This window comes from Heptranchias perlo, chromosome 28 (assembly GCF_035084215.1).
Source record: "Heptranchias perlo isolate sHepPer1 chromosome 28, sHepPer1.hap1, whole genome shotgun sequence".
NCBI lineage: Eukaryota > Metazoa > Chordata > Chondrichthyes > Hexanchiformes > Hexanchidae > Heptranchias > Heptranchias perlo.
In genome coordinates this window covers 21,811,021-21,837,940 of record NC_090352.1, presented here as the reverse complement: position 1 = coordinate 21,837,940, position 26,920 = coordinate 21,811,021, and the positions used below count along the sequence as shown (strand labels likewise).

The window sequence follows — 26,920 nt, the reverse complement described above, 5'->3', positions numbered from 1 at the left end:
TGAGAAAAGAGGTAGGTTTAGATTGGGATTTGCCAGAAAGGTGAGGCACAGGGATGGGCAGGTTACAAAGAAGGTCAATCAGCGGTGCAACTCAGGTGGAGATTGTAGAGTTAGGAAGGGGGAAGTTATAGAGGGATTTGTAGACTAGGATGCTAAATTTTTATTCAATGCTGTGGGAAACAGGGAATCAAATGGAAGTTACTAAGAGCAGGAGTAATAGAGGAGTGGGTGACATGATCCAGATGACTACGTCCTCGATCAGCATTTAAGTAGGGTTCAACCCTGGAAGTTGTTAAGGCGATCATTAGGGGGTTTGGGCTTGTAGGTGATGAAGACATGTTTGAGAGTTTCAGCAATGCTGGGTAAAAGCAGAGACAGGTGATGTTCTGGAGGAGAAAATATTCAGTTTTGATGACGGATAAGACTTGGAGGTAGAAGCTGACCTCAGGATCAAGCAAAACACTGAGTTTCAAACCGTCAGATTTATCCTGAACAGTCGGGAAGGGCAATGTAACCACGTGCTAGGGTGCAGATGTTTTTGTGGGAGCTCAGCAAAATGGCTTTGATCTTCCTGATGTTAACTTGGAGAAGGTTCTGAATCACCATTAACCATGCTGGCGGAGCAGTAGAGCTGGATTTTGATAGCATACATATGGAAACTGATCCCATACTGAGGGGAAGCATGTAGTCCAGGAATCAGAGAGGGCAAAGAATGAAATCCAGGAGCATTCCAGAAAGAAACGCCATTGTAGGAGAAGTGCAGACGATGTTGGAGTGCAACTAAGTAAGGGTGGGTGCCACAGAGGTGGAGCACAGAGAAGAGAGCTTGAAGATGAGTGGAGCGGCAAATGCCATGGAGAGGGTAAGAAGAACAAGGACAGATAGCACAGCACAGTTATGGGTATAGAGGATGTTCTTTGTGTTTTTGATTACAGTGGTTTTTGGTGCTGTGGGCAGAGTGGAAACAGGACTGAAGAGATTCAAACAGGCAGTGGTGGATATGGCGAGCATGGAGTTAAGTGTCAACAACAAGTTAAACTTTCTTAGCAAGGAAGGGGAGGTTTAGAATGGGATAATAATTAGACAGGATGAAAGGGTGAAGGCTTTTGGAGGAAGGAAGAGCAACAGACCCTGAGGTAAGGAACCATTAACAGTGTCAAGAAGAGGTCATTGTGTGGTCTGGTGCTATTTCTGGAGGATCAAAGGCACAGAAGATAAGTCTTATAGTAGAGACAAGCCGAGTGAGATAAACTACAGATTGATGCAATGTCGAGACTGAGGAGGTGGCAGTGGGAGAGGGGGAAAAGGAGGCTAAGACAGCTGAGCTGATAGTCTAGATCTTTGAAGCAAAGAAGTTCATGAACTCCTCCCACTTGACATCAGAGGTGAGGATGGAGGGTCAGGGAAATGATATGCATAGTACTTGCATTAACTAAACATTAAATGACCCTTTGATGGAGTAAGCACATTGTAGTAATTATATGCCAATGTCTTTTCTTGTATCACTTTGTTACTCTGATGAAATATTCTAAAGGGTCTAGCAGTAAAAGCAGCTAGCTATTACCACACCAATTTGAGTGTTTCTTTGGACATAATAGGAAGTTGATATATCATCAAGAAGAGTTGTTACTTTGTAATGTTGCCAAGGACATATTGTAATCTTGGAAGTTGTATTTTACTGTTATTCTTCCTTATATTGAGCCCTGCTAAAGCCATGTTAATTGTTGTGCATATGGTGCTTAAGGTTGAATATTGTTGATTCAATAGAGACCTCAGAGAGTTGGAAAAGGTTTTAGAAAGGTTGTTGGAGAAGGTTTGATTCTGTTGATTATACTAAGTATCACTCACAATTTTGTATGATTTGAGAATAAAAATCAGTAAGTTTATAAATTATTTTTTTTTTAGTTACCCGAGCTCTAAACAGGGCTAATCATAAAATATGGACTAAGGGCCTGCAATTTCTGGAGTCGGGGAGGGCAGTGGGCCGCAGTTTTGGGTGGATCTCGGATCTGCCGGATTTCTACCCTGTGCAAGAAGCGTATGAAATTCCAGTCAGGCCGTCGAGTCTTCCACCTGCCTACCCTACAGGTCAGGGGGAGTTGCTGTTGTTTTCTAGAAATTCCGCCCATAATGCCCTGGCAAGACCCAAAAAAATTCTTGCCAGCTGAGAGGAAGGGGATCAATGACTTATATAAAAACATTTTTCAGCTCCTTTAGGAATTGAACAATAGCAAACTTATCTTTTGCTTTGGCTAAAGGAGGACCTTCTTTTTATTATTCGTTCATGGGATCTGGGCGTCGCTGGTGAGGCCGGCATTTATTGCCCATCCCTAATTGCCCTTGAGAAGGTGGTGGTGAGCCGCCGCCTTGAACTGCTGCAGTCCGTGTGGTGAAGGTTCTCTCACAGTGCTGTTAGGAAGGGAGTTCCAGGATTTTGACCCAGCGAAGATGAAGGAACGGCGATATATTTCCAAGTGGGTATGGTGTGTGACTTGGAGGGGAATGTGCAGGTGGTGTTGTTCCCATGTACCTGCTGCTCTTGTCCTTCTAGGTGGTAGAGGTCGCGGGTTTGGGAAGTGCTGTCGAAGAAGCCTTGGCGAGTTGCTGCCGTGCATCCTGTGGATGGTACACACTGCAGCCACTGTGCGCCGGTGGTGAAGGGAGTGAATGTTCAGGGTGGTGGATGGGGTGCCAATCAAGCGGGCTGCTTTGTCCTGGATGGTGTCGAGCTTCTTGAGCCTCTGGGTCCTGAGCTTCGATTTCTGCTGGTGGATTGGGGCAGTCGCCTCTAATGCGGTTTACTCTATTAATGACCCCTAACTATATTAATTACATCATCCCTGGGATTTTGGATGGGGTCTGCATCCTACTCGATGGGTGGTCAGGAGTTCCACTTTGCTGCCTTTACGCTGTCGGAGACAGATCCCAGAATTTCAGGGCCCAAGTGTCTAAAAGTAATATGTGTCACATTGTGTATGCTGATATTTTCCTATACGGGAGTGTACCTTTTCCCAGTCCAAACTTAGAAAAAAAATTATATTGACTAGGAACAATAAAATAAACCTCCAAGGTATCACATAAGCTTCCCAAATGCCAGCAGTTGTGGAATCTGTCCTGTTCACATTGCAGAGGGGATGTCCCAGCACCAGAGCAACAGCCAAGCAGCTGCGCACATGCAGTTTTCTGAAAGTTGCAGTTCACTGGCGAAAGTCAATGTAGGCCAACAATCAGGAAACCATAGGGCTGATTATGTTATGCCTTGTGTGCTGTGTGCACCCACAGTGTGAAGAGATGACCTTGTGCTATAATACAAAGTCAGCTTTAAATATATTTGTCATGCTCTCAGCACGCATCACATATTGCGCTGGGAGTAGGCTAGTTTCAAGGAGTGGGTGATCTGCCAGCCACCAGCAGCATATAAAAGCTGCTCCCGAAGAAGGGGAGAAATGGCTGCAGCAAGGGCACACATCAGGACAGCACGATTTAATAAAACAACTTTGGAGATGCAGCTGAAGGAGGTTCTGCAAAGGGTGCTCTGTTTCAGAAATGAGGACCACCCTCCAGTGAAAAGCAATGCCACAGCAGATGCCAGAAAGTGTCAATGCTGTTTCAATTGTGTTACAAACCTAGCAGCAGGTGAGAAGTATGTTAGTCTCAGGAAGATTGCCAAGCTAATTACTGTTCATATTTTACTTAATTTTACAATGTTGCCTTATAAGGCACTTCACTTTAACTTTTAGGGCAACATTACAGAGGAAGAGAAAATACGCAGCACTAAAGCAATAAATTGTGTACTTTTCAAGTGTACAGCATGCTCATGTTTTACATGGGCACTATGTAACGCTGCCATGGAAATGCCCTTGTGCCGCATCCCATTACATATGGCAACAAATACTAAGAATGCTGCCAACACAAGGTGCCTGCTTGCTGAATGTTCACAGGCTTATCAATGATCAATAGGAACTGCTAAAAGTTACTTTAACTTCAGACCATTTGCAAACTTGGAGTCTTATTTGACCCTGAGATGAGCTTCCGACCACATATCTGCTCCATCACCAAGACCGCCTACTTTCATCTCCGTAACATTGCCCATCCCCACCCCTGCCTCAGCTCATCTGCTGCTGAAACCATTATCCATGCCTTGGTACCTCTAAACTTGACTAGTCCAATGCTTTCCTGGTTGGCTGCCCATCTTCCACATTCCATAAACTTGAGCTCATCCAAAACTCTGCTGCCCATATCTTAACTCACACCGGGTCCCGTTCACCCATCACCCCTGTGCTCGCTGACCTACATTGGCTCCCAGTCCGGGAAAGTCTCGATTTTAAAATTCTCATCCTTGTTTTCAAATCCCTCCATTGCCTCGCCTCTCCCTATCTCTGCAACTTCCTCCAGCCCTACGACCCTCCGAGATCTCTGATGTGGCTCGGTGTCAAATTTTGTTTGATAGTCGCTCCTGTGAAGCGCCTTGGGACATTTTATTATGTTAAAGGCGCTATATAAATGCAAGTTGTTGTTGTTCATTCTGCCAGCAAACTATCGGCTTTTCCAGGAGAAAACATCGAGATTGTTTCAATTTTTGAGAGGACAAACACATTGGTTTAATGATCATCCAGCGAATTTGAAGGCTTTTACGTAAGGAACGTTGGTGGAAGCACTCAAGTGTCTTAAGATGCCTTCTGTAAGGATTCAAAGTAGGGTTGAGAGAACAATGGACTTTTCATAGATACATCCAGTCCTATTTCATTGAAGACACGGATCCTCTAATAGAGATCTCTGGCTATGTTGAGGGGGTACCCAGCAGCAGAAGAATGACAAGAGTTTCTGATGATACTGTTGCCTCTCAAAGCAAAGCCATATCCATTTCACCCAGCCATCCCACTCCAATGACTACAGATGTATTATATTATATACAGGCCCAGGCAGCCATCTCATCAACACTCACGATGCCTATAGTTGCATGGCCATCTACTGACTCAGCACAAGGAGGTAATGGACTACCTCCATCCTTAGAGGCAGATACTGGCCCTCAGCAACCAACCACCTCACTCCTTCTTCCCAATGGAGATACATTTAGAAGGAGCACACAGTTAGATCTATTCTCCTGTTATTGCTTTTCTTTAAATTTGCAGTTAGTATATTTTCTTTTATATAAAAATTGCTTTTTATTGATTTTCTATTTCATTGATTACAAATTACATTGTGCACGAAGTTAACTATGCAACATATGTATGTATCGAATGTTAGTCACAAAACCAGCAATGCCAAGAATTTTTAATTGTTTACTTTAAAGATGAACTCTCATTTCCCTGTTGCACCCATGCATCACTGATTCAGCACTGTTCTTCTGTAAAGCAGATACATCAATAAACATTGCTTTAAATCAAGCTCTTTGTGTGGTCTTCTTCTTTAGGTGAAAGTATTCGTGGAAGCACAGTTCTAATTTGCACAGTTCTCAGAATCCAGCCATGGTAAGATTCAGCTTCAAAAGAAATACTAACTCCATCTGTTCCCCTGCTGAGAGTTCTATCTGTTCTTCCCGTCGGGGAGGGAAGCATAGAAATATAGGTTGCAAAATAACTGACAGCTTCTTGGGTCTGACATCGACCAGCTCAGCTCAGGCCAGACTGATTAGAGTACATAAAAAACAGATTTTACAGTAATGAGACTATCCATTATCATATTATGTCAACTGACAAGTATTTGCAATGGGTTAAAAGTTATAATTTAGTCTTAGGGTCCAATGGATTTTGCAAACTATTATCTCAGTATATTGCATTATTTTGATTAAATTATACTCACTAGATTATCCCTCAATGCTATGTACCTCAGCGTCACGTGCCTCAGTCCTATGTACTTCCATATGTATCTCAGCGTCTGTAGCTGTTTTATACTAATGCTTGTTTAGTTTGGATTCCAGCATTTACACTACTAAATCAAATTCACTTGTTCCAATGACAGAATTGCACACCCAGTTTTTTCTTGTCGGTCTACACTTTGGCTAATGGGATAAAAGGGAGGGATTGTAAACGCTGGGAACCAGCTCAAGGGCTGCGGTCTGAGAGAATACAACCTAAACAAGCATCAATATAAAAGCAGCTATTTATTGTACAATTTTTTTTTAAAACACAAAATGTTGGAAATTCACAGCAGCTCAATTTGCATCTGAAAGAAAAAGATGGACAAATGTTTCAGATGGGGCCCTTCATCAGCAAACCTTTCTTTCTCCTTCAGATGCTGTCTGACCTGCTGTGTATTTCCAGCATTTTCAGTTTTTATTTCAGATGTTTATCATTCACCGTTTTTCATTGTCTATTATTGAATATTTCTTATGCAGCAAGTTCAGGGTTGTCACATTTTCTAAGGCAAAAACTGAAAAGGGGGCATGATAGGAGCAGGGGAGTGTAATCTTTGCTTGAATGCTGGTGTTTTCTTTGCTAATGATAAAGCACAGAAGCAGGAAAAATAAAATTCTGTGTTAAACGGTGAAAAGTTTTGAAATTTCTGGATTGCCTACTGAAAGAACACACTGTCCAGGTCAAAACCTGATTTGATAACAATGCTGAGTAGGGTACAAAAGAAAACTCTGTGTACCGTCCAATATAGAATGATAAAAAAGCAAAGAGAAAGCAAGTACAGAGAACAATTAAGTAAGATAGAGAGTAAGTGAGAGAAACTGGGAGAAAGGTCTTATGAGAAAAGTTTGGCTGATCACAAATTCCAGAACCTCACTAATAGTGACTTGCCCCGGATATTCACAACTCAAACAGAAAATGTGGTACAGTAGTTAGAAATAGTAGTGGGAAATCTTACAGTAGAAGTAAAATATAAATGTTTTATTTTAACCTTAAATCAAAATATCTTAACAGTTTTATCATTTCAATTTTGTCATTCAAACTCACATATCTATTCAAGAAAATCATCCAAGGGAATACAGATAAAATATATAATGCACAGGAAAAAATGATCACAATCTGGCAGCACTGAAATACAAATTGACTACAAAATACCCATTTGATTAAGGCAGCATTACTTTTAGTTATAATAGTGAGAAATTTCCACCTTCATTGTTGTTATGTTAAAATATCAAATTTTTCAGGCATGCTAAGTTCCTGGAACAACCAGGAAAATCATAGTCTAGAAGTTGTGGTTTGTGTGCTCTTTGAGGTTACCAAAATTTTGGGGGAGAATTTACTTCTGCTGGCCATTTCAAAATGTTGCTGTTTTCTGGTTGTGACTGAACATGTGAGCTAAATTTTTGGCATTGTGGGACAGCTATTGAAAAGGAAAAAAAAGTAATCCTGTTAATCTGTTGTGAACCATAATTAGAAGGTCATTAAGCATCTGAAACAACACAAGATAGGCAACATTGCAGTAAATTGGGAAATACAGAGTGAGGAAAGCCAATTTTGCTGGCCAGGGTTCAAAACTGTACTGCAAGGACTTTTTGGAGAGTATACGCAGAATTTATGTGAATGGTGTCCTCCTCCCACAAAGTGCCTAATGTAACAGGCATGGGAGGAGGTGTCTGAAAGGAATCATCACCAGTCAGCCACCACATGGCTGACTCAAATGCACGGTCCACAAAATGCATAGCCCAAGGACCAGCATCTCATCAGATGTGTCAATGAGACCTGCAGCCAGCCAGCCAGCGCACTCACTTATTTCACAAAGGAATCACTTAGAAGGAGAGGTAGATTAGATGAAAGACGGATCAGATCAAAGCTCTGCAGTCCTGCCACATCCAGTCGTGAATGGTGGTGGACAATTAAACAACTAACGGGAGGAGGAGGTTCTGTAAACATCCCCATCCTCAATGATGGCGGAGTCCAGCACGTGAGTGCAAAAGACAAGGCTGAAGCATTTGCAACCATCTTCAGCCAGAAGTGCCGAGTGGATGATCCATCTTGACCTCCTCCCGATATCCCCACCATCACAGAAGCCAGTTTTCAGCCAATTCGATTCACTCCACTTGATATCCAGACACGGCTGAGTGCAAAGGCTATGGGCTCCAACAACATCCCGGCTGTAATGATGAAGACTTGTGCTCCAGAACTAGCCGTGCCTCTAGCCAAACTGTTCCAGTACAGCTACAACAATGTGGAAAATTGCCCAGGTATGTCCTGTCCACAAAAAGCAGGACAAATCCAATCCGGCCAATACCGCCCCATCAGTCTACTCTCGATCATCGGCAAAGTGATGGAAGGTGTCGTCGATAGTGCTATCAAGCGGCACTTACTCACCAATAACCTGCTCACCAATGCTCAGTTTGGGTTCCGCCAGGACCACTCGGCTCCAGACCTCATTACAGCCTTGGTCCAAACATGGACAAAAGAGCTGAATTCCAGAGGTGAGGTGAGAGTGACTGCCCTTGACATCAAGGCAGCATTTGACAGAATGCGGCACCAAGGAGCCCTAGTAAAATTGAAGTCAATGGTAATCAGGGGGAAAACTCTCCAGTGGCTGGAGTCATACCTTCATACCTAGCACAAAGGAAGATGGTAGTGGTTGTTGGAGGCCAATCATCTCAGCCCCAAGACATTGCTGCAGGAGTTCCTCAGGGCAGTGTGCTAGGCCCAACCATTTTCATCTGCTTCCCTCCATCATAAGGTCAGAAATGGGAATGTTCGCTGATGATTGCACAGTGCTCAGTTCCATTCGCAACCCCTCAGATAATGAAGCAGTCCATGCCCGCATGCAGTAAGACCTGGACAACATCCAGGCTTGGGCTGATAAGTGGCAAGTAACATTCGTGCCAGGCAATGTCCATCTCCAACTAGAGTGGGTCTAACCACCTCCCCTTGACATTCAATGGCATTACCATCACTGAATCCCCCTTCATCAACTTCCTGGGTGTCACCATTGACCAGAAACTTAAATGGACCAGCCATATAAATACTGTGGCTACAAGGGCAGGTCAGAGGCTAGGTATTCTGCGGCGAGTGACTCACCTCCTGACTCCCCAAAGCCTTTCCACCAACTACAAGGCACAACTTAGGAGTGTGATGGAATACTCTCCACTTGCCTGGATGAGTGCAGCTCCAACAACACTCAAGAAGCTCGACACCATCCAGGACAAAGCAGCCCGCTTGATTGGCACCCCATCCACCACCCTAAACATTCACTCCCTTCACCACCGGCGCACTGTGGCTGCAGTGTGTACCATCCACAGGATGCACTGCAGCAACTCACCAAGGCTTCTTCAACAGCACCTCCCAAACCCGTGACCTCTACCACCTAGAAGGAGAAGGGCAGCAGGCACATGGGAACGACACCACCTGCACGTTCCCCTCCAAGTCACACACAATCCCGACTTGGAAATATATTGCCGTTTCTTCATCGTCGCTGGGTCAAAATCCTGGAACTCCCTTTATAACAGCACTGTGGGAGAAGCTTCACCACATGGACTGCAGCGGTTCAAGAAGGCGGCTCACCACCACCTTCTCAAGGGCAATTAGGGATGGGCAATAAATGCTGGCCTCGCCAGCGACGCCCACAACCCATGAACGAATAATAAAAAAAGAAACAAAGCACAAGCACCATCTCAGCTCAGAATGGTCCCTGGCACAAGGTAAGTGGATCGGAGGACTCAGGGAGGGGAATTGTGGTCGGGGAAAGGGGGAGCGTGCTCAGGGCAGTGGTGGGGGGGGGGGTGCAAGGTTTCCTTGTGGGGCCTAGAGGAGCATTCAAATTAAAATTAATCTTGGGATTCATATCTGGGAGAATCTGACCAGGAGATAATAAGAGCCTGTGCTACTTGGCAAGTCTAATATTTTTGACTGTTAAAGTCTTGCATCTATGGATAGCTGTTAAAATCAAAGTGTCTTGTAGTAGTCAACTTTTGCCTCACAATAAATGCTACCTGACCAGCTGTTTCCAGCATTTTCCGTTTAGAAATGGAAGCAAGTCTGCACTCTTGGTGTCGACCTGCTTTTTTCCTCTCCTAGGCTTCTGGGCCGCTGTAGCCTTCTTCACTCTGCTGGTTTTTCCTGCTTCCGTTTAAGCCCTTTACAGGTAATTCTAAAAGAAAGACTTGAAAGACTTGCATTTATACAGCGCTTTCCACAACCTCAGGACCTCCCAAAGCACTTTACAGCCAATGAAGCGCTTTTGATGTGAAGCCATTGTTGTAATGTACCTTCTCTCTCATATGTGTGTTTTTTCCCTCTTCCCTTCCCTTTGTCCTGTCCGTTTTTAAATGCTTTTCATCATCACTCAAACAGGTTATCTGGCCATTACCACGTTGTTGTTTGTGGGACCTTGCTGTGTGCAAATTGGCTGCCGTGTTTCCTACATTACAACAGTGACTACACTTCAAAAAATACTTCATTGGCTGTAAAGCGCTTCAGGACATCCTGAGGTTGTGAAAACCACTATATAAATGCTAGTCTTTCTTTTTCCAATGCTGACAAAGGGTCTACACCTGAAATGTTAGCTCACCTGTTTCACCACAGATGCTGACTGACCTGCTGAGTGTTTCCAGCATTTTCTATTATTTTCAGATTTCCAGCGCCTGCAGTTTTTTGATTTTTGGCTCTATTTCTAATATTTAGTTATGGGAGCTTATGTCTGTCGTCACTTTAAATTGAGTTACTACTCTAACAGAGCAAAAGCTGTCCAGTTGGAATATACATATCTGTGGCTCATAGCTATGTAAATAGGGTGTTAATGAGTTTCTATTCTTTCTGTGTCAATTACATAGACAGGGGCCTGTCCTATAGCATAGAAGTAATATTACGCTATTATTCAGCAAGTGAGAAAAAGACTCACAGTTTACTCAGTTAATAATTATAACTGGCAATTCAATGGGTTTCACCCAGCCAAGACCTTTGAAATGAGTGTGTGGGGTGGGTGGGTGGGGGGAGGGGGGAGATTTTCACCCCTTGTACCAGAGGTGCTATGTTTCACAGGTGCAAAAATGGTATTGAGAAAATCAGTTAGGCAGACTCTTTGCTTTGAAAGCTACTTAACTGAAAATTGTGTTTGAATGTGAAAGATACTTTTTCTGATATTTCTTTGTTTCAGTTCAGATTTCAAAGCAGAGAGTGGGTCTCCCTGTTTCATTGGGTCGGAAATAATGGTGAGCGCCGTTATTATTGTGCAAATCGAAGAGCAAGTTCTGGCGACCGCACATGCGCAGTCAAACGCGGAAATCCAGAACTTGCTCTTCCTGATTCATCGGTGATGTGAAAAATTCACGTTAAAGGGACCTTGCTGGCTACAATCAATGGACCAGCGCCAACTTTCTCTCCTGCCCAGCTGGAAACTAATTAATCACGCCACAAAAATGGTACGCTGAGTTTTTTAGATGTAAACTAACTTTTAACGGCATGGTAAACAATGACCGCCAAACAACCTCTCTGGCACTGAAAATTAACTTCTAAAATGTGGAGTCTCATTACTACTGATTTTAATAATTTTTGGACATTTAAAAAAAAAATTAATTAAAAAATTAAGTTCAAAATTGTAAAGCTTAAAAATGCCCACCAGTTTTCAGATATGTTGTATAAGAGGGACAATCTACAGAGTTAAGTGAGTGAATAAGGTGGAAAATAAAGCAAAAATACTAAGCTGGAGTGATAGGTAATCATTGATGTCGTTGCATTATGCAGGAGGGACTACTGCCAACAACTGTTGGCAATGTTGCTACAATGTTGAGTTAGCAACAAATCCAGAAACAGGTCAGTCAGACAAATATCCATTGAGGGATCAAATGATAATCATATCATACAAATATTGTTTCTCCTCAATGAGTAATAAGAAAACAATTTGCTTATGTATGTAAATTAATATTTGCAGCATTGCAACAATAAAAACTTATTTTATTCAACGGCACAATGGGAAAAAATACACGCTTGGTTCAAAGGTATTTCCACATAGTCGCATGTGTTGCCAATACTTAAATTGGCCTTTTTGACAGGCCAGATTAGCACCTGAATGAAAAAAAAAGCTGATAACACAAAGGCTTTTTGGGACCCTAGACCAGTCGAGGACTAGGGCCTTAGTACTATGCTTTTTAAAATTTTGGGCTGCAGAACATAGAATCAATTAAGGAGCGTCACTACCGTGCCACTTCCAGAGCAGTAGGATCAGCACCATGATCGAGTGTATTAAAATCCTGTTGGACGGAACAAAAATCTACAATTATATATACTTCTGAATAGTATTGGCACCACATTACCCTTTCCTTTTTCAGCCAGTTTGCTCCGCTCTTGCCCTCCTGATGGCATTGACTCCTGGGTGGGGTATGGTTCCATGGGCACTGTACGTCGATCAAGTACCAAATCTTCACATGTGACATCTCTGTTTAGTGAGAGACAGCAGGCTATTGAACCGTGGGGAGCACTGGGTACTATTTTCATCCCATTTGTGTATAATGTCATAACTAATGATCAATAGAGGCACTAGTTTAGTAGTCCATGCACTGTATTAATTTGGATCATTTTACAACAAAGTAACCTGTTACGACAATAGATTTCTGCTTTTGGCAAGGAGGGGGCGCAATGGGTTATGCAATCGTAGAATCAAAGAGCACAGAAGGAGGCCATTCGGCCCATCGTATCTGTGCCGGCTCTTTGGAAGAACTATCCATTTTGGCCCACTCTCATGCTCTTTCTCCATGGCACTGCAAATTTCTCCTTTTCGAGTATGTATCCAATTCGTTTTTGAAAGTTATTATTGAATCTGCTTCTACCACCTTGTCAGGTAGCACATTCCAGATCATAACAATTCACTGTGTAAAAAAATTTCTCCTCATTTCCCCCCTGGATTTTTTTTACCAATTATCTTAAATCTGTATCCTCTGGTTATCGACCCTCCTGCCAGTGGAAACAGTCTCTCCCTATCTACTCTATTAAAACCCCTCATAATTTTGAACACCTCTATTAAATCTCCCCGTAACTTTCTCTGCTCTAAGGAGAACAATCCCAGCTTCTCTAGTCCCTCCACATAACTGAAGTCCCTCATCCCTGGTACTATTCTGGTAAATCTCTACTGCACCCTATCTAAGGCTTTGACATCCTTCCTAAAGTGCGGTGCCTAGAAATGAACAGCCTTACCAACTTGTCAGGCCACTTTCAAAGATTTGTGTATGTGAGCCCCCAGATCTTTCTGTTCCTGCATCCCCTTTAAAATTGTACCATTTAATTTATATTGCCTCTCCTCATTTTTCCTTGCAAAATGCATCACTTCACACTTTTCTGAATTAAATTTAATCTGTCATTTGTCTGCCCATTTTACCAGTCTGTCTATGTCCTCCTGAAGTCTGCTACTATCCTCCTCACTGTTTCCAAACTTTGTATCATCTTCAGACTTTGAAATTATGCCCCCTATACCCAAGTTCAGGTCATTGATATATATCAAAAAGGGTTGTGTGAAGTAAACAATAGTAGTGCAGCGAGATAGGGTGGGGATAACCTGAATAGCAGCAACAGCAATAACAACAAAAACCTGCATTCATATAATATATAGCATATAAAAACAGAAAATGCTGGAAATACTCAGCAAGTCAGGCAGCATCTGTGGAGAAAGAAACAGAGTTAACGTTTCAGGCCGACGATCTTTCATCAGAACTGGAAGATGTTAAAAGGGTCATCTTCCAGTTCTGATGAAAGGTCTTTGACCTGAAACGTTAACTCTGTTTCTTTCTCCACAGATGCTGCCTGACTTGCTGAGTCCAACAGTTTCTGTTTTTATTTCAGATTTCCAGCAACCGCAGTATTTTGCTTTTGATCCTGCATTTATGTAGCACCTTTAACATAGAAAAACGTCCCAAGGCGCTTCAGAGAGGCGTATTCAGACAAAAATGGATGCTGAACCAAAGAAGGAGATATTATGAGGGATAACCTAAAGCTGAGTTTTAAGGAGGGTCTTAAAGGAGGAGAGGGTGGTGCAGAGCGGAGGGTGTTGGGAGGAAATTCCAGAGCTGAAGGCACAGCCGTCAATATGGAGCAAAGGAAGGGGAGATGCACAAAAGGCCAGTGTCACAGGAACGAAGAGTTCTGGGGAGCTCATAATGCTGAAGGATGAGGCCATGAAGGGATTTAAATACAAGGATAAACTTAAATCGTGTGGGACCGGGACCCAATGTAGGTCAGCATGGACAGGAGTGATGGGTGAGCGGGACTTAGTGTGGGATAGGACAAGGGTAACAAAATTTTGGATGAGTTAAACTTTATAGAGCATGGAGGTTGGGAGGTCGGCCAGAAGAGCAGTGGAATAGTCAGGCCTGGAGGTGACAAATACATAGATGAGAGTTTCAGCAGCAGATGGACTGTGGTAGGTGTAGAGGTGGGCAATGTTACAGAGGTGGATCTTTATGATGGGAGTATATGGGGTCGGAAGCTCAGCTCGATGTTGAATACGATGCTGAGGTGGCGAACAGACTACTTCAACCTGAAACGGTGGCCAGGGAGGGGGATGGAAACAGTGGAAGTGTGACAGAGTTTGTGGCGGTGGCCGAAGACGACAGCTTTGGTCTTGCCAATGTTTAACTGGAGGAAATTGCAGCTCATCCAAGACAAAATGTCGGACAAGCAGTGTGCCAACACTAGAAGCACTGGAGGGGTAGAAAAAGGTGGTGAAGAGGTAGACACGTGTGTGGTCAGCTTACATGTTGAAGCTGAGCCCATGTCTTGAACAGTGTGATATTACCGGAAGAAACACCTCAGTAGAAAAGTCCCTTCCTCCCATGGATCAAGACAGAATTAGTGGGATTCTCAGAATATTTCAAAGGTTTTATTCCCACCCGCCCGCGCTTGTAATATCCTCTCTTTCCACGCATCCCTGAGAATTTATCCCGGTTAAGCTGCGGAAATCCACCCACTGCGGGTTTTCCTTTCGCTTTTTTTAAAACATCATGACGTAAACGACGTACTCGGACGTCATGACGTAGGAGGAGTGGGGGACAGGCGTGCGCCCGGAAAACGTCACCACGTTAAAAAAAAATTAGGCTGTGTTCTGCCTGTGAGGAAATTGTACAAAATGAAGAGGGAGGAGGAAGAAGCGGTGGAAGTCTTTTTTAAATTAAATGGCATTTTAATTAAGTTTTAAGAAACGATTCAGTTTTTTAAAAGCTGAAGTTCGGTGTTTTTGCGAGGAGAAGGAGGCTCGTTGCTCGGGTCAGTTGGTGCCTCTTCGGGGTGTGAGACGACCACTGAGGGGGGGGGGGAAAAAAAAGACATCAACAATATGGCGGCGGTGGAGCTGGAATGGATTCCCGAAACCCTGTATAACACCGCAATCTCAGCCGTGGTGGACAGTTACACCCGCTCCCGCAGGGAGATCCGCTCGCTCCCCGAAAATATACAGTTTGACGTTTATTATAAGGTACGGCCATCCGCCCCCGGCGCTTTCAGTTTGATTTTGCATTGCAGCTGCCTCGAGTATCTAGATGGTTTCAGTGGGTTATTTGTGGTCTCCGTTATCCAGTGCTGGTAATGTAACGTAATGCTCCGTGACATGGGCCACAAGCTGGGTGTTTTTGTTATCAGCAATTTGGGTTACAAGAATTTTTAACATTTTTTTTAAAAAACACATTTGCCGCAGTTATAATCTGTCATTTCAAACCGGGCAAGTAATGACACAATCCCAATCTATCACTACACTGCAGTTGATGTACTATTTACACAACTGGGTTTTTGGTTTATTGTGTTAATGTTGTAATCCCCTGTAGTAAGTATAGTTTGATTATCGTAGCTTTTTATTTAATGTACATATTTAAGTTTTTTGAGAGATTTTATTCGTATGTTAATATCAAGAAATTATCAGACTTGTACTGGGAGGAAAAAAACTAATTGCTCAATTCAGCTCTACTGATTATGTATGTAGTTTTGTTTTAACCATATCTTCTCTTCCCTTCTTTCCTCCCCATTCCTATTTGTAAAATGTATTGCTGATTTATCGTTCACTGAAATCCAGGTTGACTATCTTGGGCAAGTCCAAATCACCCCTCAGATTCCTGCTAGGTTAGCAAAAACTTTTTTGCTTCAGTGATCAGCTATTGCTGCCTCCCATTTGTTTAGTGAAGAATTGAAATGACAAAACTAAAATGCTGCTGTAAATTTGTGTGTCTATTTGTAGTTAGGACCAAAACTTACTTGATTTATTAGTTTTAGTAGAATATATCATGAAATGAGCTTTGAATGCTATGGTACATGATGCCTTGTATCATTTAGATTTATGACCATTTCATGTGTTCTTTTTTTCTGCTGTGCTGTGGTAAGAAGTTGAAAATAAAAACTTGACAGTAATCGCAACATGATATAGTACCAACATGCTGTAAGATGAGGTAGTGGGATGCAGGATTGTACCTGCAGTTCCTTTCATGGTAAGTTCCCAGTCTTGCTGCACTGTATTGAGTGGAGACAAGGTGCTTCCCCACAATGAAGGAAGAAGAATTATGGTGTAACTTAGGATAACTGGTCCTCTATGTAACTTTAGCCATTTGTTTAAAAGAGTGACACTGGTGATGGCCTTGGAGTGGCCTTGTCACTTGGCCAAAGAGTGCATGGTGAAGGAACACTTTGCGATGAGAGAAAGATAATAAACCAAAAGGTAAGTGACCCTTATTCAAGGGTCACTCTGACATTGATAAATCACAAGCTTTGCTCTTGTCACTTATGGCATCGGAAGTGCTTGATTTGTAAAATATTTTCCTGTGTTCCATCAGTACACATGTCTGTTCTGGTAAACTATATGGAATGGATTTACTCTGGGTGTCCTTACTACAGGTAGAAAGATGATGATAACAGAATAAAGCTTCAAAATGTAGCAATCTATATTGGAGCAGAAAGTTACAATGGGACATAGACAGATTAAGTGAGCGGGCAAAACTGTGGCAGATGGAGTTCATCGTGGGGAAATGTGAGGTTATCCACCAAGGATTCAAGAAAAAACAATCGGAATGTTTTCATAATGGCAAGCAACTAAGAACTGTGGAGGAGCAGAAGGATTTGGGTGTCCAGGCACTCAAATCACTAAAAGCTAGTACACAGGTACAAAAAGTAATCAAAAAAGCTAGTGGAATGTTGGCCTTTATCGCAAGTGGGTTGGAATATAAAGGAGAGGAAGTTATGCTTCAGTTGTACAGAGCCGTCATCAGATCCCATCTGGAGTGCTGCATTCAGTTTTGGGCACTGCACTTCAGGAAGGATATATTAGCCTTGGAGGAGGAACACTGCAGATTCACCAGAATTATACTAGAGCTTAACGGGTTAAATTATGAGGACAGGTTGCAGAACATTGGCTTGTATTCCCTTGAGTTTAGAAGGTTGCGGGATGATCTAATTGAGGTCTTTAAAATGATAAAAGGATGTGATAGAGTACATACTGAGAAGCTATTTCCTCTCGTGGGGGAATTCCAGAATAAGAGGGCGCAATCTTAAAATTAAAGCTAGGCCATTTAGGAGTGAAATCAGGAAGCACTTTTTCACACAAGGGGTAGTGGAAATCTGGAGCTCTCTTTCCCCCAAATGGCTGTGGTTGCTGGGTTAGGCTAAATTTTCAAGACTGAGATTGACAGATTTTTATTAGGTAAAGGTATCAAGCGATATGGATCAAAGGTGAGTAAATGGAGTTTAGGTGCAGATCAGCCATTATCTAATTGAATAGTGGAATAGGCTCGAGGGCTAAATGGCCTACTCCTGTTCCTAGGTTGCTAACGGCAGAACTTAAAAGTTATTTCCAAGGAAGAGGTTTAGAATATGGTATTGCAAATTTCATTTAGGTTTTTGGAAAATGAAAAGTTTCCCCCTTTACTCTTGGTAATTAAGCACCCATTGCTGAGGGAGAATGTGGAAATGAAGGCAGAAAGAAAAAAGTTTAATTGAAAGTACAATAATATTTATGCAATACTAATGGTGTTCTGCCTTGGCTTAGTAAATGTGAGAATTCAGCTTCATAAACTCAATTCCAAGATTGTCAATTTTTCTGTGAAAACCATTGACTGTTGCCTTGCTCGTAATGTGCCAAAGCTCTGAATGCAATTTCATTCTCTCCTTAACGTCTTTAACAATATGAAGTATGTATTTCATTTTGCCCACGTATCAAAGAAAACTATTACGGTTGATTTCCCTGAGGTGTTTGTCATGGCATTACCAAATTAGAGCATTTTGAAGGACAAGTTCGAGGGCAGGGGTGCACATTAATTTTCCTAATCTGATTGCCCAGAAGGAAAAGTAGCAGTTTTCATTTGCTTGATTCAAAGATGCTAATTGGACATGGTAATTTCAAATGCATTAAAACCACCCAAAAAAATTGTGCTTTCAGTTTTGCTGTCCATATCCTATCCCATAGCAAGCCCCACTTGCCCATTGTTCCTGTCCTCTCTGACTTACATAGGTTCCACCTGGTGCCACAATGCTGCAAATTTAAAATTCTTACCCTTGTTTAAATCCCTCCATGGTGTCTCTCTTTGCTATCGCTAATCGCCTCCATCCCTACAAGTCACTTCATCATCCATCAAACTCTCCGTTCCTCTGACCCCAGCTTCTTGTGCATTCACCCACTGTTGCCGGCTGTTCCTTCAGCTGTCTAGGCCTCATGCTCTGAAATTCTCTGTCTAAACCCCCTCTGCCCCTCCACCTCCCTTACTTCTAAGACCCCCTTAAAACCCACATCTGTGACCTAGCTTTTGGTCACTTCACTAATCTCTCCTTTGACTCGGGTCCATTTTTTCCTTGTGTCTTGGATCATTTATCTACATTAAAAGCATGATGTAAATGCAAGTTATTGTTGTAGTCTACTTGTGAATAAACTGTAATACTTGGAAAATTTTTGCATGCTAGTAAAGTGATACACAATGGACATTGGCATAAGATGTCGGAGATTTTAAATTCCAGTATTAACAGTGCATTTATTGTCAGTTTGTTACAAATGAAGTTTAAATAGTTTCATTGTTTCTGCATAGTGACACTGCCACCGATTTAGAGAATACTGACCTATACAAATTGCAGAGATTAAAATAATTTGCAGGACCAAATGTTCTAGGCTGAATCTTTATCTAAATTTTTACTACTCTGTGTCTACTAATTTTCAGATCAAGAGTAAGGTTTAAGCCCTGATTTCAGTTATTTAGGGTGAACAATTAAGCACAGTGATGTAAGATTATCATTATTTTAATTAAACCTTAACTGCCCAAAAAATGAAATCCTCTTTTCCCCTCTTTTTGTTAACATGCTTATCTAAAAACAACTTGTGTTTACAAATATTAGAGCTGGGAAATTAAAATAAGATTTCCAATTATTGGTTCAAGTGACTTGCTTGTACAACTCAGGTTTGTTGTTGGGGTTGGTCCACCTTTTTTCTTTGGGTGGTTTCAACACTAGGTAATGAAACAAAGTGTTTGGACTCATTCAGGTCAACAATAGCTTTTTGGGGGTCAGCTGGGCATCTGACATGCATGGAAACCCCTTGCCATATTTTGAGTTTCCAATTAAATCTACACCTACCTGTAGGGCTTTTTTGGCCCAATACTGAATGCACAATTTCTCTCCAAAGAGACTCATCCCCTTTGCAGGTTGGCTTAGCCAAGTATGCACAGGGGTACTACTGCAAGTTAACAAGCTAAGATGACTGGTAAGTTTCCCACTGCTTGTTCATTTGGGACATCTTACCCATTAAGATTGTGGTTAGTAAGGGGCATAATAGATGATTTGGATTTCTTCTCTTTTCCCCCCCCCCCACCTCAGCCCACTTGTCGTCCACATATGCTCTCCGACGCCCCCTCCCTGACCTAGTGGTAAAGGCTAATTGTAGCACATGTCTATTGTGATCAGCTAACTCAGCAAAGAGGAGGGTTCGAACGTATGACCTTCTGGTCTGTATGGTGCAACTACCTGGTGGCTTAATCAGCTGAGCTGTCGGAGAAGCAAAGTAAGTTAATATTTAAAAAATTAAAATTGGCACATGTACATTCAGTAACATTTTTTTAATTTACTTTTTTACAACTTCTTTCAGCCAGACTCCACATGAGCAACTGGGTAAAATTGCTGTATGGGGTATGTATTGGTAAGGTGGAATGAGTATAGAAGGGTTGAGGTCATTTTTTCTTCTTGCCAACTCTGAAAATTACTTGTTGAGTAAATGCAGAAGTCTTCTGAACTGGCAAATACAAGGCATCATTTCAGCACAAACTGAATTCACTCAAATGTGATATCTTTTTCCACTAAGTACAGTGCTTAATATTAATTCTGTTTCTGATTTACATCAGTGACCTAGATTCAGAAATTCAGTGCAAATTGATCAAATTTGCAGATGATACCAAACTAGGAGGGGGAGTGGAATCGAAGGATGTAGCTCAGAAATTATGTGAGTAGGTAGAACAATAGCAGATGAAATATAATGCAGTCAAGTGTAAAGTACTTCATATAAGAAGAGGAAATGGGTGTACTGCATGAATAGTATTGAAATAACTGTGGATGAAGTTGAAAGAGCACTAGGAATTTTAGTAGACTGATGCTCAACATGTCCAACCAATGCAGAGCAGCAATTAACAAAGCCAATAGAATGTTGAACAACATAGCTTAAACAGTAGAATCCAAGTCAGAGGAAGCTGCGCTCAAACTGTAAGTGCTCTGGTCAAACCATACTTCGAGTACTGTGTTCATTACAATTAATATTGTAATTGTAGAATCAAACTTTGTCAAATGAAAATAACATTTGTAGTAAGGCAGCATTTCTCTTACTTTACCAATCTATTGCTTTCAATGTGGGTGTCAGTGAACAGACTGTACCTTTATGTGCCCAACAACTCTGTTTAACAGGCTGTTGGTATGGTGACCGAATGGTAGGTTTGTTTCACACCAACTGATCTGCAGGAGGAGGGACCACCAAGATTAGAGTAACTTTACTTAAATATATAATATATATTGTGTTCTCATCACTCTGCAGACATTTGAGCCAAAAAGTATTTTGATCATGGTATATTTTTATTATATCTTTTTGTTACAGTACTTTCAGGGTTAAAACCAGGTGCACTTAAGCTGTGTATTTTATTGTGCCAGCTTATCCAGTCTCTGGACAACGCAGTTGAGATGTGACCTGGCTTTTATGTATAATATTGATTAATCGCGAAGGCATTCAGGTTGACGTCACCAGAAGCACCATCTGACACTGCGCCGATTTTGTTCTGCATATGGTCCGTTAAGACAAAACTAATTTGCAGTATGGTAATAAATACATTTGGGTCTGATACTTATAAGCTGCACGTGGTTGCCACCCCAGGGATAGTCTCCAGAACTACAAACATACACTGTTTTTAATTATAGCTACATGATTGGTCATTTTATTTGATTTTTAAAGATGCATTTTTGATTTCTTTTTTGTTCCTGGTTGAACTTAAAAGGGTACATCTCGGGGAACGTGCTCCTCACTCAACAGTTCCTGAAAAAGGCAAGTGAAAGGCAGGAAGAGGAAGCTCCACGAGGAAGTAAAATTGTAATGGGATTCTACCTCTGCTCCAGTATAACTAAGAGTATTGTTGAAGAGTCCTGTCATTTTATTTTCTGCATTCAAGGAGAAATAGATATGTGATATGTCTTTGCTACTGCCTTCCTGTTACTAATAAATATGAATAAAAAATGGCATCCGTCAGGTCCCTCGCATCTGTTAATGTACAAACCACATGACCATTATATTTCCCTTCTAGTCTGTGGATGATTCTTGCTAGCGTTGTGACCATTTTTAATATTGCATTGTAGCAGCATTCTTGGCTTTTGCAGAAGGTCAGAAGCCATATTGCGCATATTGCATTGATTTATATATCAGGGTAAGAGATATAGGCCTGGCAGTGAAGTACAGTAGAGATTGAAGTATGTGCCTGTCCTGAATTAGGACTTGAATGACAAGATAAGCTAGATGGACTGAATTACCTATTGTGCCCTATGTTTGCATTAGTCATCAGTTGTGGCTTTCCATAACACACCCTTTTTATTTTACTACCCTTCAAGGAGTGTTCAGAAATTATATTGTTTATACATCGTAAAGCAGAAAAAAGTGGCTCTTCTGGACAGGCACCAGATCTTTACCAAGGTCTTAACTTTCTAATTATATGTAACCACAAATTATTTGATGTAAGGTATTAGAATCATAGAAAGATTACAGCACGGAAGGTGTCCATTCAACCCATCGAGTCTGTGCTGGCTCTATGCAAGAGCAATCCAGCTAGTCCCACTCCCCCGCCCTATCCCCATAGCCCTGCAAATTTTTTCCTTCAAGTGTTTAGCCAGTTCCCTTTTGAAGGCCATGATTGAATCTGCCTCCACCACCCCCTTGGGCAGTGCATTCCAAATCATAACCACTCGCTGTGTAAAAAAAGCTTTTTCTCAAGTCACCTTCTTTTGGTTCTTTTGCCAATCACCTTAAATCTTTGTCCTCCGGTTCTTGACCCATCTGCCAATGGGAACAGTTTCTCTCTATCTACTCTGTCTAGACCCTTCATGATTTTGAATACCTCGATCAAATCTCCTCTCAACCCTCTCTGTTCCAATGAGAACAACCCCAGCCTCTCCAGTCCATCCACGTAACTAAAGTCCCTCTTCCCTGGAATCATTCTAGTAAATCTCTTCTGCACCCTCTCTAAGGCCCTCACATCTTTCCTAAAGTGCGGTGCCCTGAACTGGATAGTTGGAATTCTTTCTCACAGTTGGCCACAAAGGGCTAACGACAGCGGACCAGGCCATGAATTTAACCCTTAAGAGCATCCGTGTTGTTGGAGTTCCAGTCTCCCGTAGCCAGTTGTATTTTTTTAAAATCCTATGTAGCAGAAATAATAGAATTGAAATAATGTTAATTTAAAAGTACCAGAAATTAATTTCTCGGGTAGATAATGGATTATGAGGACTGGTTTCAAGATTCTGACCTCACTGAGTAGCTTTGGATGTTCTAAACAGTGACCTTGAGTCTCACAGTGCAAAATTTTCATCTGAACACAGATTATAACCTTGAAAGTGCTTCCAGTTAACTTTTTAAAAATAATGTGCGTTGTGGAGTTCACACATACGGCTTTAATCTACTTTTGGATCTTTTTTGTTTGATTGGCATTGATTTCTGACTGGGTTTTGCACGTGACCATTCATTAGTCCTTCATTGAGATCATATAACACTCTAATTGTTCATAATACTGCAAGTCTACCAACAGATGCTGTTAGTATAATTACATTAGATTAATACACTTGTGAACATAATGACATTCAGCCAAAATTGTATTTTGTTTCCATATTGTATTTAACTGAGACTCCGAATTGAACTCAGTGTAAAGATATTAAATGATAGGTTGTTGCCTGTTAAATGTGTGATTAGCTACTTGCATTTGACAGACCTTCAGATTATCAAAAGCACTGGGTCAGCCAATAAAATGGTTGACTTTCAGCATGTATGTGGTTTCCACTGTAATTTTGTAAAGCAGTTCTGTGTTAAACATAATGACCCAGAATTTGCTGGAGCAGGGCAACTCGTGGCAAGCCCAGTTAGTTAGACTTTTTCCCTCACCCTTCAGCTCAAAAATTTTTTGCGCCTCACATTGCTGGAAGTGGGAGCTGATAATGGGGCATCTGGGACTTTGGTGAACGACAGGACCAACAGTCTATCTTCTTAATCAATAAGATTTAAGGATTGAAAAAGAAACAGGAATGACAGAGAAGGAAATAGGGTGAATTTGATTCAAATTAGGTACAAAAAGAGAAATAGAGAAAGAAAGATTGGATTAAGAGAGAGAGAAAAAAAAGAGACAAAGGAAAAGTAAGAACTTTTTAAAAAAATTTAACATTTTAAAAATGTCTAAGAAAAAATTTACTACCTGCAGGAATGAGACGCCACGGTATCAGTTGTTCCCTTTCTGGGCCGGAGAGGTTGAGTGGCATTACAGGAACATAAATCTAATAATTAAAAGGGTCCATATGCTGTTAAGTACCAACCATAACTTTCTATGGCGCCTTTAATTGGTAGTTAATGCGCAAATGCAGCATTTTTTGGTTGACGGCAAGCTGCCGTTTTCGCAATGCTAACAGTGGCACTGCGCAAATCGTCCAGCAATTTGTGACGATTCGCAACTCTCAGTAACTCTTCCTCGCCACAAATAGCTGGACAATTTACACACTAATAATGGCATGCACATTAAACGTTGTTATTTTGCCAACAAATTCTAGCCCAGTATTTCTTAAGGTGCAGGTAAAACTTGGTTAGGTTAAGCACTGGAATGTGTCCCTCTCTAATACTTAAGAGCACTTCCATAACCAAGGCACAAAAATGACTAGACATGCTAACTTCTGTTTCTGATATAATTTTGCTGGCTTGTTCTCCTGTGCAGTAGGTTCTTCTACATAACTGATCTCATATTTTGCCAGCAAACTCAATTTAAAAGGAAAATAAGGATAGCACTTGTATGTTAATTATATCCATATGATTTTTATCAATTAGTGTTAATTGTATTCAGGTGGTGCGTATCAATTGGGGACCCTCGTATCCATTTATATGAGAGCTTATCTAGAGGGTATCTACCCTGTGGGTAGTGTGGACCTCTGTGAATACAGGCTTGAAAGCAATTGAAGACCAGGCTCTAATATTCTATCCTTCACCTAGCTATCCAGTTTTTGACATTGTGCTCACAAGCATCAAATTCTAGCATGCTTTATGAATGGTCAGTCTTGTCCAACATAAAATAAATCCTGGTGTGTTTTGTGGCTCCTATCACCCCCACTCTCAGACCATGTGGCTGCATAATTGTACAGTAGAGTGGTATAGTGGATGGATCAAAGTGGCTTTATGTTCAATTACTGATCAGCTTTAGTAAAAGTGTGATAGTCTTGGGTCTTGAGCAGTGTGAAACTTGTAATGTGCAGTGTTCTTCCAGTCTATGCTGGGTTCAGAACACACACTTTGCTTCAAAAACGCTGCAAAATTTATAGTGGACTTCATTTTCTTTTTCCCCTTTATCCTGAAGCTGTCAACTTCTTGTTTGGACATGATTCCATGGGTGCCAATATCTTGTCCAAGTGACCATTTGTGAACCTTGATGGTGGCTGACAGCAGAATGTTGAACTGCAGAGGGCATCACAGCCAAGCCAAATCATGTCCTCACATGACATCAATACATATACACTTCCAGCAGAGGTTGCTGGATAGTGATCAAAAGTGAGAACCCATGTAGATAGGTTGCCTACACATTTAAAACTAACATTCTTAAAACTTTTTTTTTGTAATATGGGCAAATACGAAAGTATTTTGAAACAGTACATTTTTTGTGTCCTATTTAACTGGTTCCTGGGACGCTTTTGTACTGACTATTTGACACAGAGACCATGCTCAGGTTATTGTACTGTCATAGAGATGAGTCTATTTGTATTTTGAGAAGAAAACTGTTTAATTAGCCTATTTTTGTGGATTTATGATTTACACTGAAGAGTGGAACAAATTGATTTTAGTTGGAATAAGTGACTATTTACTGGTATTGTGTTGTATTTTTGAAAGAATTTCTAAGGTTTGAGTTCCGTTATAAAAATACGATTCTTGTGTTTATTATTTCATTAAACTAGGGATTTTTTTTGTTTTATCTTCCAAATCAAACTGGGTATCTGTTGGCTAGGCAATACCTGTTACAGATCCCTGATTCAACGAGGAAATTGATTGTTCTGTAGAACCTGAAGTGCTACCACTTTCTAGGGTTGAACAAATAGTGGAAATGATTGTACGGTAAAGAATTTGTGATGTCAGTAAATAGTAGCTTCTTCATCCTTAATTGACTTATGAAACTGCCACCCAGTGCAAGGAATGTTGGCTCAAGTAAAGTGGACAAGTGGGATCTTTTATCAATTCTTAATTGAGTAAAAATCATTTGGACTAGGAAAATTTAACAGTGGGTTCTGAAAAAGAATCTGGATGGCTAGGCTGAACGGGATTTCATTCCTACGTTCAAAACAATGGCCCAGATTTTGCTGCAGCAGGGCATCTAATGGCATCTGCCATTAGTTAGACTTGCTCTTGCACGTTTCGGTTTTAAAATTTTTTGCATGGCAAGTTGCTGAAAGTGTGAGTTGGTAACGTCACAGTGAGGGAACAGGGCAAGCAACTGTATATCTCCTTAACCTATCAGATTGAAGGATTGTGAAATTAACAGTGCAAGAACTGAGAAGGAAGTGTAAATTAGAGTGGGTGAATTCAAAGTCAAATCAGGTACAGAAAGTGAAATAGCGAGAGAAAGAAAGATTGGATTGAAAGAAAAAGAGACAAAGGAAGTATTTTTAAAAAAATTTAAATTTTTAAAATCTCCAACAATTAAAACCTGAAGGCATGAGACGTCCCACTGGTAATAGTTCGTTTTCAGTGCCCGAGAGATTGATTGACAGTAATTAACACTTATCCCGTCATTAAAAGGGAACTTAGACTTGAAATGACTTGACTTGACTTAACTTTCTGTGGCAAGTTTAGTTTGTATCCACTGTACAAATACAGCAACTTCACGCCATTCAATGCATTTCAATGGGGAGCCAGACAGCGAGATGCTATTTTCGTGAAGCTAACGGCGGAGTGGCACATCTCGGACAGCAACGTTTGGATTTCCACGTTTAACCGCACATTTGCCCCTTGTCTGAAGTTGCGGTAGCATTTGCACGTAAATTACGGCGAGCGTCGTTAGCCTTACCATTATTTTGACAGGAAAATCTGGGCCGTTAATACCATGATACTTAAGTGATCTAAATTTCTATCTGGCCACTTCAATAAAGGTTATTGTATCTTGTTACTGTTTTCAGTCTCTGGGAAAACTGCTGTTGATGTACTTGAAGGTCATGTGCACTCCTTAATTTGTAACTGTTGGTGCATCTCCTGCAGCTCACTGATGTCATTTGAAGGTATTTTAATGAGCCATTCCATCTGTAGTGCTCTTGCCACACTTCCTTAAGTAGACAATGTATTCTGTATGAACCAG

The 26,920-nt window shown here is 41.3% G+C and overlaps 1 protein-coding gene across 2 annotated transcripts in view; it reads left to right on the top strand.

Moving 5' to 3' along the window:
• The first annotated feature begins 14,923 nt into the window (after nt 1–14,923).
• The window catches only part of appbp2 (amyloid beta precursor protein (cytoplasmic tail) binding protein 2), a 60,545-nt gene continuing 48,548 nt past the window's right edge, over nt 14,924–26,920 (top strand). For both annotated transcript variants that reach the window (XM_068008210.1, XM_068008209.1), the window contains exon 1: nt 14,924–15,327. In XM_068008210.1, the coding sequence (XP_067864311.1) occupies nt 15,190–15,327 (138 nt within the window). In that variant the 5' untranslated portion in view covers nt 14,924–15,189. The remainder of the gene's footprint in view (nt 15,328–26,920) is intronic.